The sequence below is a fragment of the Megalobrama amblycephala genome, linkage group LG7 (assembly GCF_018812025.1).
Source record: "Megalobrama amblycephala isolate DHTTF-2021 linkage group LG7, ASM1881202v1, whole genome shotgun sequence".
NCBI lineage: Eukaryota > Metazoa > Chordata > Actinopteri > Cypriniformes > Xenocyprididae > Megalobrama > Megalobrama amblycephala.
In genome coordinates, this window is record NC_063050.1 from 39586326 (window position 1) to 39604591 (window position 18266).

Here is an 18266-nt window from a genome sequence, read left to right on the forward strand (position 1 = left end):
AATATAACTGTAGAGCAAAATACAATATGTAAGTGCTCTGATGACACTATAAAGATATTTATCTGACAGTTATAGTGTAAGATAGTGTATGCTTAAAAGCCTTTGTGCGTTATTTCACTAGTTCCCATGTTTAAATAATGTGGAGTAAAGATGTTATTTTTTATTATTATATTAAGACAGTGAATATATGACAGGAAAACAAGGATAGTGAAAGTTAATGGAATGGGAACACAACACAGGCCAGACTCGAACATGCATCTCCCACTTGAGCATTTGTTCAATTGTGTATGAGCCTGCACTATTAGCCCACAGGAATGGATGGATGGATGGATGGATGGATGGATGGATGGATGGATGGATGGATGGATGGATGGATGGATGGATGGATGGATGGATGGATGGATGGATGGATGGATGGATGGATGGATGGATGGACGGATGGTATGGTATGCCTCTTGTTCTGTATGGGACAGAACAGAGACCCTAGTTTCAGGAAACCACTAAGACAATAAAAACTAACTTGAGAATAACCAAAGCGACATCCAGTACACCCATTAAAAGAACATTCCCACAGGAAAGTTGATCTCTAAGTGCCTTTCTGAAAGATGCCACAGTGATGGATCATTCCTTGCGAGGGATGAACTTGCAACCTATTTGTTACTATCCCTGAGATTTAACCATTGAGCTAAACCATCAAGATAAGCCAGAAAAAAAAAAAAAAAAAAGTTGTTATGGTTACAAAAATATATTTTTACTTGCATCTTTGCCACATAATTTCAGAGTTTATGATTTCTATAGGCCAGAGATTATTGCTTTGAAGGTTTTTGTGGAGCATTCAAATCGTGCCCCTTTTCTATAGCTGGGTCAATGGCATGATGCTAATGTTGTCTTGCCTGATTCTATTGAGATAAGCATGTTTTTCATTTCTGCATTAAAATTAGCTTTGACATTTTGGGCCTGTAAGTGATTTACTGGTATTAATATATGAAAAACCTCTCATATTAAATTCCTGAAGTCTGACCAACACACATGTTGATATATGTGATTACAAAGATGTGGATACAAAGAGTGAATTTCTAAGAATTTGGCACATGGGTTATAAACTAGATTTTAAACTAGATTATTATTATTATTATTAGTAGTAGTAGTAGTAGTAGTAGTAGTAGTATGGACACATCACAGCACCAGCTCTGAATTTTTAAAGTTCCATGCAGTCATGATAACAAGGAATAATGGGAGAATATATGTGTATGTGTGAATATACAGTATGCCTATATATGGTCATTCAGTCCAACTCTGGTGGCTCATATATTGATGAAACAAAAGGTTTGATATCTGCCATTGTAGTTGGGGAAAGACCCACCTGGGAGGCACTATACAGGTTAAACAACTCAAGGTTTGCCAAGATAAAGTCCAAAGTTATAAGTCTGTGCATGGAATAGTCCCTTTGGCAGTCATACAGCAAAGTAGGGTTCACACAGCTGCACAGTAGGGTTGAGCCAACAGACAATGATGTGTATCGAAATAGTCAGAGATATCGCTGATGGCAGATGCCTTTGATGATAAGACGATTATTATTATTATTATTATTATTATTATTATTATTGTACAATTAATTTGCCCTCCTGTAATTTCACAATGACATCACCGCATAACCAACGTGTATGAGGATTGAGGACTCCTAGATGAAAATGTATTTAAAACAGACTACAAAACTACATCCCACATAAAAATTAAATTGTGAGATGATCTATTCACAATTAAGTACTTGTTATAAAAGAGATACATCATTCATATAAAAGACAAAAAAGGCATCATTGTTCATCTGCATTTTGTCTTGTTTACATAGCACATAAATAACACTAATAACAATACAATGACAAATTATTATTATTAATATTATTACTAAATTTATATAATAACAGTCTGTAGGTCTGAACACTGCACATTAATCAGTCATCAATGAAAATCAAAAGCAGATTCAAACACAGACTTAAAAACTTGTTTACCAAGAAATATTGATTCTTCTTTTTTTTTTTTTTTTTCACTATCATTAATGTATGGGCTACAAGAGAAAAATTTAGCTAATAAATTAGATAGTTGATATAGCCTACTGTTATCAGCATATAGGTAGATTCAGCTCTAGTCGTCTCTGAGAGAATTAATGTGCCATTAATGCAGTGACAGATACCAAAATCTCGGCCAGTTTTTGCTTTCATTTTAGTGAATAATTGATTGTGGTTTGAGACTCCTTCACCAGCATAATTCTTGTGCAAAGTTTGCAAATTGCCTGTGTGAGATCCACAGGCTTGACTTTTGAGTGAAACATTCCTACGCGACTCCTGTAGGAATTTCCCATGACATTAAAACTAAGTAAATAATTAAAGAAATAAGTAAATAATCAAGTAAATAAATGATCAGATAAGTAAACGATTGAACCCCCCACCCCATGCGATAATAACATGTATCAGCGATCTCACAGGCTGACGATAGGATGACATGACTAAGGAGCATTTCACCCAACGCTACTCACCAAAAGGGCCTACGACCACACATGAGCACATACGCCAAAAAGAGGTTTCATGAGCCTGCCATGTGTTACAATAGCAGAGACTTAAAACACACGCTAACTCTACAAAGAGGTATTGTAGTTCCATTATAGTGCTTACACAGTCACTTCCTAAATCGTACAGACACACACAAAGCCACAAAGTCCTCTCATTTCTTCTTGCTGTCTCGGCAGACAAACCACAGAGTGTTCATTTTTGAGTAGGTTCACAACTCCGCTGATCCAGGCAGTCCATGCTTTGTAATTCTGTATAGCCAGCATGTGTGGCAGATGCTGTTAAACAAGGACAAATCAGCTGGGTAAATAAAGTTCTGTGACCTCATGCTTGCTAGCTAGTACACTGGACCATCTGAGTAAGGTCATTCACACAAATAGAAAAAAGGAGACAGAGTATTTGAGCCAATGAGAGAATACACCAAATGTACACCAAGTTGTTGAGAATCAGATATGACTAGATTTTTACACTTTCTCAAGAAAATATGAGTGGTGCTTGTCTACGCTAAATTTGTAACATTTACAAACATATCATTAAAATCCAAATTTGCATCTGTTAAAGGTGCCCTAGAACTTCTTTTTAAGATGTAACATAAGTCTAATGTGTCCCCTGAATGTGTCTGTGAAGTTTCAGCTCAAAATACCCCATAGATTTTTTTTTTTATTCATTTTTTTAACTGCCTATTTTGGGGCATCATTAACTATGCACCGATATATAGGTTGCGTTCCCTTTAATTCTCATGCTCCCCCTCCCCCGGAGCTTGCGCTTGCCTTGAACAGCATAAACACAGTTTACCCAGCTACTGTAACCCTCAAAATGGATCTTTACAAGATGTTCGTCATGCATGCTGCTTGCATACATCGGATCATGTAACTATAGTATTTATTTGGATGTATTACATTTGATTCTGAATGAGTTTGAGGCTATGCTGCATGGCTAAAGCTAACATTACACACTGTTGGAGAGATTTATAAAGAATGAAGTTGTGTTTATGCATTATACAGACTGCAAGTGTTTAAAAATGAAAATAGAGACAGCTCTTGTCTCTGTGAATACAGTAATAAACGATGGTAACTTTAACCACATTTAACAGTACATTAGCAACATGCTAACGAAACATTTAGAAAGACAATTCACGAATATCACTAAAAATATCATGTTAACATCGATCATGTCAGTAATTATTGCTCCATCTGCCATTTTTCGCTATTGTTCTTGCTTGCTTACCTAGTCTGATGATTCAGCTGTGCACATCCAGACATTCTGCCCTTGTCTAATGGCTTGATCATGGGCTGGCATATGCAAATATTGGGGGCGTACACCCCGACTCTTACGTAACAGTCAGTGTTATGTTGAGATTCGCCTGTTCTTCGGAGGTCTTTTACACAAATGAGATTTATATAAGAAGGAGGAAACAATGGAGTTTGAAACTCAGTGTATGTCTCCATGTACTGAACTCTTGTTATTCAACTATGCCAATATAAATTCAATATTTAATTCTAGGGCACCTTTAATATTATTTAAAGGATTAGTTCACTTTCAAATGAAAATTAGCACAAGCTTTACTGACCCTCAAGCCATCTTAGGTGTATATGACTTTCTTGTTTATGACGAACACAATCAGAGATATTTTAATAAATATCCTTACACATCCAAGAAGAAGAAAGTGCTTCCATCCACATCCATCCATCATGGTTATGGGGGGTTAATAAAGGCCTTCTGAAGCGAAGCTATGCGTTTGTGTAAAAAACAAAAAAAACAAAAAAAAAACAATAATATATCCATATTTAACGAGTTTTGAAGTAAAATATCTAGCTTCCGCTAGACCGCCTTCTGTATTTAACAAAGAAAGTGTAAAACTCTTGCAGTTCAAAAAGCTTATGCTATGTCCTATGCCTTCCCTATTCAACTTACGGAAAAAGCTTAACTGATGCGACGCCAGTTAACACTTTCTTTGTAACTTGAATATGCAAGGCGGTCTGGCGGAAGCTAGATATTTTAGTTCATAACTTAAATATGGATTTTTTTTATTTTTTTTTTACACAAATGCATCGCTCCAGAAGGCCTTTATTAACCCTCCGGAGCCATGTGGAGTACACATTTATGATGGATGGATGTAGATGGTAGGGCTGTGACGGTAGGCACGACAACCGCGCCACCACGGTGGTGAAGTTGCCACCGCGGTCATGGAGTGTCACCAGTGGTATTGTGACATATATATATATATATATATATATATATATATATATATATATATATATATATATATAGTCTATATAATCTCAAAGGTCGCATTAACCAAAAATTTTCCGTCATTTACAGAATTGTTTTAGCAGTGACGGGAAAAAATCTGCAGCCCGTCCATCATTTTGACAGATTACCGAGGCTGATGTTGCTTGTAACTGTAATTCCCACCCCTGTCCAGTTGGTGGTGAGCGCGCTCCAGTGTGACAGCTGAGCGCGAGTTCAGACTCCAGAATAAAATGAAAACGATACACACAGGCAAGCACCCAGTTTAAGTCTATTTTATAATAATAAAGTTATAATACTTATAGTTACTTACATAATAAAGTTTCCAATCCAGTTTGTTTTGTTTTAAATGGTTCCTTTTATTATTTTTAATCTCGTGATAGAGATTTCGGTAAGCTACTGTATCTTTAAACATATTTTTTGATTTTCATTCATGCTTATTTTGTTCTGTACAGTAGTAAAGAGGAAAGGATGATCGCATTCACTCACAATCCTCGAAGTGTTCAAGATGAAAAGTGACGCAGTCTTTGATCAACTTTCTTTTCATAATATAAATAAATGCATAGCCTATGCCTATTTGCTTTTAAGTTCATGAATAAAAATGAAAATGTGGACGAAATCAGAAGCTATTAAATGTATTTAAAATATAAAAATTAAAATGATTATGACGATCCTGTCCATCAAAATGATAGCAAATCGCAAGTCTAACGCAACCTTTGATATACAGTGCCCTCCACAATTATTGGCACCCTTAGTAATTATGAGCAAAAGCAGCTGTGAAAATAAATGTATCCTTTTGATCTTTCATTCAAAAAATTCACAAAATTATAACCTTTCATTTAAGGAAAATAATTGAAAGTTGGGGGGAAACTTACATTACGAAATAAATGTTTTTTTTCCAAAACACGTTGGCCACAATTATTGGCACCCTTTTATTCAAAACTTTTTGCAAGATAACAGCTCTGAGTCTTCACCTATAATGCCTGATGCGTTTGGAGAACACCTGACAAGAGATCAGAGACCATTCCTTCATGCAGAATCTCTCCAGATCCTTCAGATTCCAGCTCCATGTTGGTACTTCTTCTCTTCAGTTCACTCCACTCATTTTCTTTAGGGTTCAGGTCAGAGGACTGAGATGGCCATGGCAGAAGCTTCATTTTGTGCTCAGTGACCCATTTTTGTGTTGGATTTGATGTTTGTTTTGGTTCATTGTCCTGATGGAAGATCCAACCACAGCCCATTATTGGATTTCTAGCAGAAGCGGTCAGGTTTTGATTTTTTATCTGTTGGTATTTGATAGATTCCATGATACCATGTATCTGAACAAGATGTCCAGGACCTCCAGCAGAAAAATAGGCCCACAACATTAAAGATCCAGCAGTATATTTAACCGTGGGCATGGGGTACTTTTTATCCATGTGTGCACCAAACCCATCTGGTGGGTTTGCTGCCAAAAAGCTATTTTTTTAGTTTCATCTGACCATAGAAGCCGGTCCCGTTTGAAGTTCCAGTCGTGTCTGACAACTGAATATGCTGGAGATTGTTTCTGGATGAAAGCAGAGGATTTTTCTTGAAACCCTCCCGAACATCTTGTGGGGATGTAGGTGCTGTTTGATCATGTTTTTTAGGCTTTCTGAGATTCAAGACTCAACTAATCTCTGCAATTCTCCAGCTGTGATCCTTGGAGAGTCTTTGTCCACTCAAACTTTCCTCCTCACCATGCATTAGGACAATTTAGACACATGTCCTCTTCCAGGCAGATTTGTAACACGTTTAGTTGATTGGAACTTCTTCATTATTGCCCTGATAGTGGAAATGGGGATTTTCAATGTTTTAGGTATTTTCTTACAGCCACTTTCTATTTTGTGAAGCCCAACAATCTTTTACTACACATGAGAACTATATTCTTTGGTTTTACTCATTGTGATGAATGATTACGGGAATTTGGCATTTGTGTTTCCTCATGTTTATATTCCTGGTGAACAGGAAGTCATGGATGGACAATTTCATGCTCCTAGTCACCCTGGTGTGCTAAAAAAAATGTAAATATGAATGGGAATATACTACAGAGATATTTTACTCATAAGAATTTCTAGGGGTGCCAATAATTGTGGCCAACATGTATTGGAGAAATTCATTTATTTCATAATGTGAGTTTCCCCCCACTTTCAACTGTTTTCCTTCAATGAAAGGTTAGAATTTTGTGAATTTTTTGAATGAAATATAACACCATATTTACTAAGGGTGCCAATAATTGTGGAGGGCACTATATATAAAACCAACCCGGACACCACCACCACAACACCGGCGGTTGTTGGTGATTTCCCACCTCGGTAGTAAAAAATTGCCACCGTCACAGCCTTAGTAGATGGAAGCACTTTCTTCAGCTCATACTCGTGACCCCTGTTCACTGCCATTACAAAGTTCAGATGCCTCAGGATATTTGTTAATATATATCCGATTGTGTTCATCAGAAAGAAGAAAGTCATATACACGTAGGATGGCTTGAGGGTGAGTAAAGTTTGGGCTAATTTTTATTTGAAAGTGAACTAATCCTTTAATGGACCTGAGCTAGCATGAACTAACAATGAACGGTTGTATTTTTATTAACTAATGTTAACAGAGACTAATAAATACTGCAACAAATGTATTGTTCACTGTTAGTTAATATATTAACTAACGTTAAGTAATGGGACCTTATTGTAAAATGTTATCTTTTTTATTTAAATACAACCAGTTTATTTAGATGTTACCCTATGAATCACACTGACACACACACACAAAACTTCCTACAGTACCTATATGCAGTTGCTAGGGTGTTCTAGGTATAAAATTGTCAAAATAGCCCACTCCAAAGTCTCAATGATATTCAGGTCCCTAGATAAGGCTTACGCCCTTCCTTCAATGCAGGACTATGCGGGTAATAGCACATCTCTCTTCAAAAAGCAGCCCAATTTATGGTATAATTCATGTCTGTAGCACAGGACGAGTTATGCACTAATGTTTAATACTTACTGTAGGGGTTGGTCGTAAGTAAAAGCAATAGTGTTGCTTGCATTAGCATTAAAAGAACATATGAGAGAGGAACATAATAAAAGACAGAGAAGTGCTCACCACGGTGAAGTTCATGACTTTTAAGATCCAGATGGTCAAGGCTAAGTTGACGATCATGGTGACAAGGAGGAGGAGGATGAAGAAATAGAGACAGCGCTTTCGCCAGCCATAAATCCCCACCGGGTACACGGTAGCACATCCCGGCCTTTGGAGGGGGTTTGGCTGAGATGCCAGGATGTACTGCTCCTGAGTCATCTAGTGAGAAAAAAACAGAAAGAGAAATTTGTTTCAGGTTTCTTAAGTCTCTAAAAGAAAAAAAAAAAGGAAAAAAAAAAAACAGCAACAACTTCAAAAGCACGTTGAACAAAAACTCTTTAAATGTTGAATAAATCCACTGTTTAATTGACCTTTTTCTTTGATCCAGTTAATTTCTTTGCTTTTTATCTTCTTTTTGTGTAAAAGAATTGTCAATGCTTTTCCATGCATTATTAATTAAGCACTGTTTAACTAATTGAAAGTGAAACAACTTAGGAAAAAAATGGTCCCGGTATAGGAATGTGAAAAGTGAGATAAATAAATAATAGGCTAATAATAATAATAATAATAATAATAATAAACGATGACAGATGATGGAAACAAAAGAATATTTTATTTCAATAGTCCACTTTAGACTATAATGCAGTAAAAAAAAAAAAAAAAAAAAAACTCTAACTCAAATGCTGGGTTCATCCTGTTGGGTCATTTTATTGCATTATTTGTAATATTTTTACAAATACAAATAATGGGTAGTTTTTCTGTAACTCAACTGCTGGGTCATTTTTTACTGTCAATACAAATTATGAACCCCCTCTGCTCCCACCTACCTAGAGGGTCAGTGTAACCCAATGTTGGGTGGGTAGTCTGTTCCAAAACGGATACATTTGTCAACAGTCATTTTGTGTTCTGTTCTGAGAGAAAACTTCCTGAGGGGAAACGTCCTGATGAAATTAAGGTTTGTATTACATTGTATTCCTATCAAATTATTACTACACAAATAGGAAAACGTCTGTAGTCCGTATTCTGTTCACATGTACATCACAGTTAGTGTCTGCTTGGAGCAGGGGTAGGCAAGTTCGATCCTAGAGAGCCGCTGTCCTGCAGAGTTTAGCTCCAACCCTGAAAAAAAAAAACTTCAGCTGACTATAGCCTTAGTAATCCTGAAGAGCTTAATTTGCTTGTTCAGGTGTGTTTGATTAAGGTTGGAGCTAAACTCAGCAGGACAGCGGCTCTCTAGGACCGAACTTGCCTACCCCTGGCTTGGAGGCTAGTCTCTTACAGAGGTGTAAAAAGTACTCAAAAATGTTACTCAAGTGAAAGCACAAGTACTGAGTGAAAATTTTACTCAATTAAAAGTAAAAGTATCTGGCCAGAATCATACTTGAGTAAAAGTAAAAAAGTACTACATTAAAATTGTACTTGAGTATTAAAAAAGTAAAAGTAACAGCAAGAATGAAAACTAGAGATTCTTGTTTAAGCTTTTAATCTCTAAAAACATGAAGTGAATGAACCACATACAAAGTTTTATCCTCCGTTAGAACTGTTTGTGTTTAATTGTTTTTAATTATCAAACTATAAGACTACAACCTAATGCCAGTATGCAACATACTACTCAAAGTTGCAAAACCTCAGATTTAACTTAAGCAGAAGCTGATTTTCAAAACTGTGAGTGTCAAGCCTAGCTCTTTTGGGGCTAAAAATCAATCCTGCAGTGCCTGAAACACTGGTGTTTGAAACACAGGCCAGATATCCGTCCAACTCTTTGCTGGCTTCATGTGTTGTCTGTTTCAAAGAAGCGAAAAAATCTTCATCATCAGATGAACTGTTGGCCACGGGTGCTCTTGATTCTGTGGCTGATTTTTGACTTCCTCCACTTTCTTCCACTGACTGTTATAATTTCCAGGTCAACAAAGAGTATAGAACCCAAGAGGTGACACTCTGATACTTTTTAGGCAACAGTCACTAGATGGCGCTCCGGTAGCGCGGCCACCATTATGTGGTGAAAATACTAACTGGAGCATTGAATCCTTCACATCTTATGCACCCAAAATCAGCGAATTTCACTGCCAAATCAGAAGCGCAGTAGAACAGTTTTTTTAAATTAAGTCATCAGTAAATTGTATGGCTCCCACAGTAAATGTTGTATTGTCTTATATATGTTTTATTTTACCAGTTGTGGAATCCAACCATTCAACCATCTGAGGTAACGTAGTTAGCCTACTTTATTGAGTATTTCCATTTTATGAAACTTTACACATTTATTAATAGTAAATTAATAATTAATACATTTAAGATCATCATATTTACAGCGATCAGTATATTTCAGACCTAGTGGAGTAATAGTAATAATATCTAAGTCTGGATTGAAATAAGCTATATTGTACGTTTTAATGGATCACTACAAACATAATGATCTTATAATACATGATGCATTGCTGTGTCCGTTATCGCATTATTCCCACTTTTGGACACTTTTACTTCAGTGGACATTAGACAACACTGCAAAATCAAGCTGTTATATTCATATATTTATTGTCCAACATTCCCAATTTTTCTGATGCATGTCATAATTTAATTTCATATGTCGATATTAATTCAGTGTTTATAAGTCTAATACTAATACTAGATCTTTTGAAGAGTTTTAACCCAAACTGACTGAGAGCAAAAAGTTTTTGTGAAAAAGTTTTTTTTTTAACAAAGCAGCTGATATTGCCTTGAAAACTAGTGGACTGCCAAGTCACCTTCACCCCAAAATGGCGGAAATGCAAGGCCGCTGCTGGGCGCAGGTGTTGCAATGGAACATTCTATTGAGTGTCGCTTCTTCTTAGTGTATATTCTTTGAGGTCAAGGTGCTGTGCATTGTGGTAATTGACGTGACATGAAGTCACTTCCAAAGGACCAATGAACATGTCTGACCAATTTCATGGAATGTGAAAATGAATCTCATTGAATAAATAACCTCTAAATTAAACTGGTCATCAGTGCAATTCAATTGGTTTGGTAATAGCAAAGGAAAATAGAATGAAGTGATCTCCAAAAAATAAGTACTTTTTGACTGTAAATAAAATTGTAAGGAGTAAAAAGTACTCTTTTTTCTCAAAAAATGTTATCAAGTAAAAGTAAAAGTATTGATTTTTAAATGTACTCAACTAAAGTAAAAACTCCCAAAAATAATACTTAAGTACAGTAATCAAGTAAAATTACTCAAGTACTTTACACCTCTGGTCTCTTACAAACGCAGCATACACCGGAACTACACTCAAAGTAAATGATGCGCCGGCGCCACAGCGTGACATCGCTGTGTGTAACCAAAGACTGTAACAAAGCAGCCATTACGTGCACTCCACTGACTACACTAGTCTTGTTCGAGATGCATCGGCGCTGCATAGACCAATCAGCTTATGACATCAGCGTACCGCAAGAGCGTTTGGAGAGCATACTACTTTTGAATCTCTATCTCTGTACTTTGATGGAACGCTATTGATCTAGTGCACTAGCATCGCAGCTGTGGTCATGCTATGCATTTGACAGGTTGGTTGAAATTTAAATGTCTGACAGACAAGATGACACAAGGTAATCTATATTTGATGTTAATTTTCAAACACGAATATATAAGTATGTCATTTAATGAACTGGAACAGATACCAGTTTTCTTCCCACTGATTCCCATTGGCTGCTCTTGCTGCTCCTGTCACGTCTTTACTAAATATTTGAGTATTTTATGATTGTAACAGACGGACTTGCTAATTGTTAAATATCCATTTAACAAGTGATATAATAATGTATCTTTACTGCTTAGCTAAATGGAAAATTCAGCATTTAAAGCATGCCATAACGTAGGGCTGGGCAATATGGCCAAAAAATCATATCTCTGTATTTTGTGGCTGAATGGCGATGTATAATCTCAGTATTTTGTACATTTTGTACATTATACATATTTTAGCAAAATGTATATTTTAGTCAGAATTATTGCACTCCTATTCAATTGAGCTCCGTCTGATTGGCGTGCATGGGCGTGGCTACACTTGTTCACAGAAGTTTGTGTTTGTATAAGGCCCGTCCACTCCTGACAGCAGAATGGAAATATTTTATTGACTTTCTAACATTTACAGATGGAGAATATGCCTGTGAAATGTAAGTTATCCACTAAGGAAATGACTGGATATCACTTCAGCTTAAAGATTGTTTGTTCCCACCAATCGTTGCACAAGTTAAGGTTACGTACATGATGACGAAAGCATGTTAGTGCTAGCCCTCCTGGAACCCTTAGAGATTGCATTGCAGTGCCTGCAGTTCGGAAAAAAAAAAAAAAAAAAAAACTTTGAGAACACTCTGGGTGATTCTCGGCCAGATTGAAATCGCCTAAAAAGAGGCGGTACTCCACAGAACGAGACTTGACTCAGATTTGACTATAGCCTATATCGAGGCAGAACAAACAGTGTAGAGCAGTGACAGCTAGTGAAACACTGTGGTTGAAAAAATCCGTCCCTTTCGCACTTTGGTGGTGCGTCGCACTATCACCCTAATGAAGAAACCGTCCCTGGTATTATTGGACTGCTTAATATCTGCTAACACTTTATTTTGATGGTCCCCAAACAGACATTTTACTGACTATAAGTACCTTTGCGACTACATATCAACTTATTCTACTAAACAGTCTACTACTACAGTCTACTAATAATCTAATGAGAGTTAGTTGACATGTAAAGTTGATTAACCGATATCAACATGATAATGGAAAACTCCTTTGAAATATCTGTGTGTAGAGTCTGCAGTTGCTGATTATGTAGAGTGTTGTAAACATAAATTGTTCACTTATAAGGCTATATTATGATTAGAATGATGGCTTAGAAGACTGCTGCCTATACAGTGCAGGCAACAATGCAGCTCGGAAAAAAAGCTAGAGAGTGAGAAGTGGTACTGGATAGGGAAATATGTGGGACAAAGAAAAAGTGGACAGATTATTGTCACTTCTTCCACAAGCTCCATCTGTCAGTCACATCTTCCTTTTGCTTTTAATTCACAGTCTCTCAGCATGCATCGGCTGAACTAAAGACCTCAAGTACATCCTCTCTGAAAACTCCCCAACCTCTCCGTAACCTCAAAACTCCCTTTAGCCAACTCTCCAGCTCCACAAATGTCTTCTCAATCTCCCTCCAAACACTCTTCAACAACTCTCAAATCTCCTCCACACCATTCACTCATAAAAATAAAATGTTCCAATTAAAGTAAAAAGGGTTTTGAAGTCCTGTCAAAAAAGAACCTTTTTTTTTTTTTTTTTCAATTCAACAAAGGACTTTATTTTCTAGTTCTTTAGAAAACTGGTGCTGTAGAGTTAATTTTTCTATGTTAAAATACTTTCTCCTATCTCAGTTGTGCAGAGACAACTATTGTATGTGCACACCATTCGAAGGTTGACTTCCAGAAGAATGGAACACTGTCACTCCTTCAAAACATTGTTCTGTTTGTTCGAGCATGTCCAACTCCTTTGGCACTACCAACGAGTGAAGATGATGTTTAGGGATGTTATTACCTGTTTGATCGAGCAAATTGAAGACTTGGGAAGTTGAAATTTGGTAGCACTTTCCCTGTCGGAAAAATAAATGGCCAAATTGTTGGTCTTATGCTCGTTTGTCTGGTCTCCCCACTTTACTGGTGTTTAGCTGAGTAGCCAGCTGGTCTCAAAGTCTGACCTGCTATAAAAAGTACTCAAAACCCCTCTGAAACCAGCCAAAGTAACTCCAAAGAATCAACTCAAGCTGCAAAGAAACACTGAATAAGTAGAGTTTACTAGAGTATTCTAAAATTGCCAAAAACTGTAGGTTTGCTGCTCTTGTTTGTGGAGCTGTTCAATTTAGCCAAACAAATGTGATATGACTATAAAGTAATACTAATAATAGTACCAATACTACTACTACTACTACTAATAATAATAATAATTAATGAAGAAATATTTCTTCATTTTCAAACAATAAAGCACCAAGCTTTAATTTAGGTGGATAACTGCAGGTTGAACTGCTGACAAAAGCTGGTTTTATAAGCGTTTCTCATTACACATTCGGGAAGATGGTTGTCGCACGCTACATTCCCAAATGCAAGTTATAAGCAATCCATGCAGAGATGATTTCTTGTGGAGCAGCATTTACCACAAACAGAGAGGCTCTGAGATCCTGAAAACTCATATTTAACAGAGCAAAATGCAGCACTTAACTCAAAAACACACAGCGCATATATTTATTGGATTAAATCGCAGCCTTTGTGATTCGATAATCGCACTAAACCATATGGCAGTTACCGTTTTACTTCGATTAATCGTGCAGCCCTAGAGTGTCCCTCAACCTCATCTGAAGCTCCTCTTCAAGCTCTTCAGCACTGATAAACATCTAAACCTGCCTGAGCAATAGACCTCTCTCTTTCACAATGGTATACATGACCTGTCCTGCTCCAATTGTAGTGAAGAGCGAGTATGTGCACATTTTCTACATATTTGTGGCTTGCAAATCGAAGAAAGTGGATTTTAGTTTGTGTGGAGGAGTGTAGTTAATAGTCAGTTTCCACCAGTTTGAACACATGGGTGAAAGAGATCATTCTTTTTCTCTAGCCTCAAGTCCTCATCAGCTATAAATATCAAGGGCGATGGAGAGGGAAATATCGAATAGTTTTCACTTACATTTTTTTTTTTACCTTTCAGTCTCCCACACATTCTTTAACAATACCATTTTAGCCCATTGTTGTTTCTCACTTAGTTTCTGCCATCTCCTGTGGCGGTATCATCTTTATATCTCTCACTCCCAGTGCCTTTCATATGTCCACCCTTTTATATCGCCCGGTGTGGTTCCATACCCACTTTACTCCGCCCCTGACCAACCCTCTCTATCCTTCCATGTCTTGCTCACTCTTTCTGTCTTTGTCTCTCCGGTTCCAATGCATTTCTAAAATTGATCTGACAGCAGAGTGATCCATCAAATGCATGTGCAGCCGAGCTGGACCAGAACAGCACCCTGCCTACAGCCTAACACTATTAACACGCTCACCAACTACTCACTCACTCAGATTACATCTGCTTGCTCCAGCAGAAAGAGAAAGAAAAGAGAGAGAGAGAGAGAGGTCAGACAGGCAAATAGAACTACATAGAGATTTAAGGGCAGAGCAGGTAAATAACAAATATATATATTAATAATATATATTATAATATATATTAAATAATTGTTCATTCATTCATTGACATTTAACATTAAACCCTTGTTTTGTTAATGTATAACATTTTAAAATATTATATTTTGAATGTGTTTTAATTTATATATCAACAGGTAGAACTCATTTTTCTAAACATGCACCATTAAACATATATATTATGGTGTTTTGATTTGAAGCTTTGTTATATACCTTTATTGATGGCAGTTGTTCAATCATTCTCTCTTTTTTTAACTTTTGTAGCAGAAAACTGGCACAGCCTGCACATCCCTTTGTGAAAAATGGAAGCAAAAGACTATGTCCTATGTGTGTCACTAAACTTTTATTTTTCTTTATACATGGAGCTATGAGTCATACAAAGCTGATCCACACACACACACACACACACACACACACACACGCACACACACAAATTTTGTAAGGATGTACAGTGGCCTATCACTCTGTTTTAAACCCTGCTATCCCAGCAAAACACCAGCAGATTGTGCTAACCTACCCTGCTAATGATGTTATACACTAGACTATATCGGGACACAGTCTGCAGAGACTTCAAAGTCCAGACACTCCTATTTTGGAGTCTGAAGAAACAAAGATGGAATACAGCAATTTATATAGTGGAGTACTCTATTGAAAAACCCTCACACACATTTTTTATTCCCCTTACTTTCAGCAATTCATTCAGCCTCACTTACTCCATCTAGACTTGTAGATAATTTCAGCCTTATATATATATATATATATATAAGCTGACGCTGTTTACGTGAGCAGCACAATCCATACGTGTGTTGCTGACGCAGGAGCCGGCCAATACTGAGTTGGCATTCTGATGTAGAACATGGAAGCTCTGCAATGTGTCTTCAATGTAAACTGCATAGAAGAATGACAGGGTAGAGAAAAAATTGTTGAATAAAGTCGTTATTTTTTTTGTTTGTTTGTTTGTTTTTGCGCACAAAAAATATTCTCGTCATTTCATAACATTAATTTTGAACCAGTCTAGTCACATTCACTATTTTATCGAAGTCTTTACTACTTTTCTGGACCTTGAAAGTGGTAATTTTGTTGCTTTCTATGGGAGATAAAAACTCATATTTCATCAAAAATATCTTTTTTGATGGTCTTCAAGGTTTGGAACGTCATGAGGGTGAGTAATTAATGACAGAAATTTCATTTTTGGATGAACTAACCCTTTAATCTCCATTGTTCTTGATGTGAACGGGCCTTTCAGGTGACAAAAAAGGTCAATTGTTTATTGTCAATAATGTAGAGACCATTAATAAAGTAAGAATAAAATTAGACAATTATAAAGGTTGATATGTTTAATGTCACTGTAATATGCTGTTCTATTTTTGATCATTTATTTTCAAGTATTGGAAATCACATCTTTCAGCCTCCTCGGTTAATTATTACAAAAAAAAGTGCATGTGCGTGTGTGTAAGAGAGAGATGGAGATGGAGGGATGCAGTGATGTGTCAACCCAGCAGGAAAGAAGAATCCACTAAGCAAACAGACCCGAAAATATCACATCGTCTTCCGCCTTTTCACTAAATCAATACCAGCACAAATATTACTTCAATTTTGCGCGACGACATCGTGTCACCCAGGCGCTAATGCTAAGCAGTATTAACAAATCGATACATCATTTAAAAAGGTCATATCAGTCAGGGATGTAATTTAATGCCAGGCAGCAGACAGCACAGATTTGCAGCTAATTAAATGTTGCCATCTCTGTACAAGCTCTCTGGCTTTTCAAAGGTGAATCAAGGCAGAGGTATCGACAGTTCTAGCACTGCATAAACAGGGGCGACAATCTTTCTAAAGAAAAGCCCCTCTGTTGTTAATCTGCTCCCTTTACTTCACGTTCAGCTCTTTTTGAGGTTCCCTCAAGGGTATCTCCATAGCAAGCTCAATCTTAATCAACATCTTACACTTTTAATTAGTGCCTTCTACCAGAACCGAACGCCAGTGCCAAGACTTCGAGTCTAACGCAGTTTGTCAACCTTCTTAGATGCACGTTTGGTCGTGTCGCGCTACCACTTCAGTCTGAAATGTTGCATATTAGATGAGAAAGCTTGGACTAGGCGAGGAAAACATAGCAGGTGTCTTGTGCAATCCAGGCACAATTATGACATCTTTCATGGCGTACGTTTCACGAGTGAGCGGCGTGCAGTTAAAACATTAGCCGCCTGAACGCTCAAAGCTTTCCACGACGATCCCTCGTCATCCGAGTAGGAGGATGAGGATGGATCTGACAGCTGCGTGTATTTGTGGCACGCGTCACATGAAATCACAGCAAGGAAAACACTAAATCATCTGGTAGGAAAACATACATTAGTAAGACTGATGGTGTGATTTTCTCTTCATTTTTGCTTCAGAGTGAGATTTTTGGGGAGCATCTGGATAAAAATACGCCATTGCTTTTTGGTGAAATCACACACATGCAGGGGAATGCTGAAATGCTTACACTGATGACTTTGTCTTGTTTCTAAAAATCTAAAAAGTACTTACATTTACATGAGAAGCAAAACTAAATAAGATATTGATGTTTTGAGAGAATATTGTAAGACAAATGGTTTCAGATGCTAAAGAACATCAAATTGTCAAGAGTTTCAATAAAAAAAAAACCTTTAAAAAAAATCACAAGTGGGGTATTACTATTTTATGTCATAGAATAAAACAAGAAACTATCTTGAGCGTGTGTTAACCACAGACCTGATTTCAGGCATTTAACCAAAAACGCATTTAAAAAGCCCACTGACTTGAATGTGATGAAATAGGAAGTGCTAAAATGCTAACTACTGTAGTTTTAGGACACATTCCTGCAGTGATATATAGGCTATGAAAAAGAAACTTAATTTAAGATAATATTCTCTCTTAATATCAAGCAATTTTTCATGAATTAATTTAAAGGGTGTTTTTATGGTGTTCAGCAGGTGCACAACTCAGACATTTACAAAAGTTCACAACATAATTAATGCCGCCTTCACGTGCAATCGGATCAAGTCATGATTACAAGCTCATCGCATTTAAGTTTCGAAATGGGAGGGTGTTCATGTGCAATTTTTACCTAGGAAACTCGTATTTACGATAATTCTGAGAACATGTGAAGGCAGCATAAGTCACAACACAACAAAAATACTCCCAGCCACTAGGGGCAGTTGCAGAACAATA

The 18266-nt window shown here is 36.9% G+C and overlaps 1 protein-coding gene across 3 annotated transcripts in view; it reads right to left on the bottom strand.

Moving 5' to 3' along the window:
- LOC125272534 (zeta-sarcoglycan) overlaps positions 1 to 18266 on the bottom strand; it is a 364989-nt gene that overhangs the window by 149937 nt on the left and 196786 nt on the right. For all 3 annotated transcript variants that reach the window (XR_007185871.1, XM_048197425.1, XM_048197424.1), the window contains exon 2: positions 7929 to 8123. Coding sequence is in view for 2 of the 3 variants with exons in the window: in XM_048197425.1 (XP_048053382.1) it covers positions 7929 to 8123 (195 nt within the window). In the remaining variant the exon portion in view is untranslated. The remainder of the gene's footprint in view (positions 1 to 7928; positions 8124 to 18266) is intronic.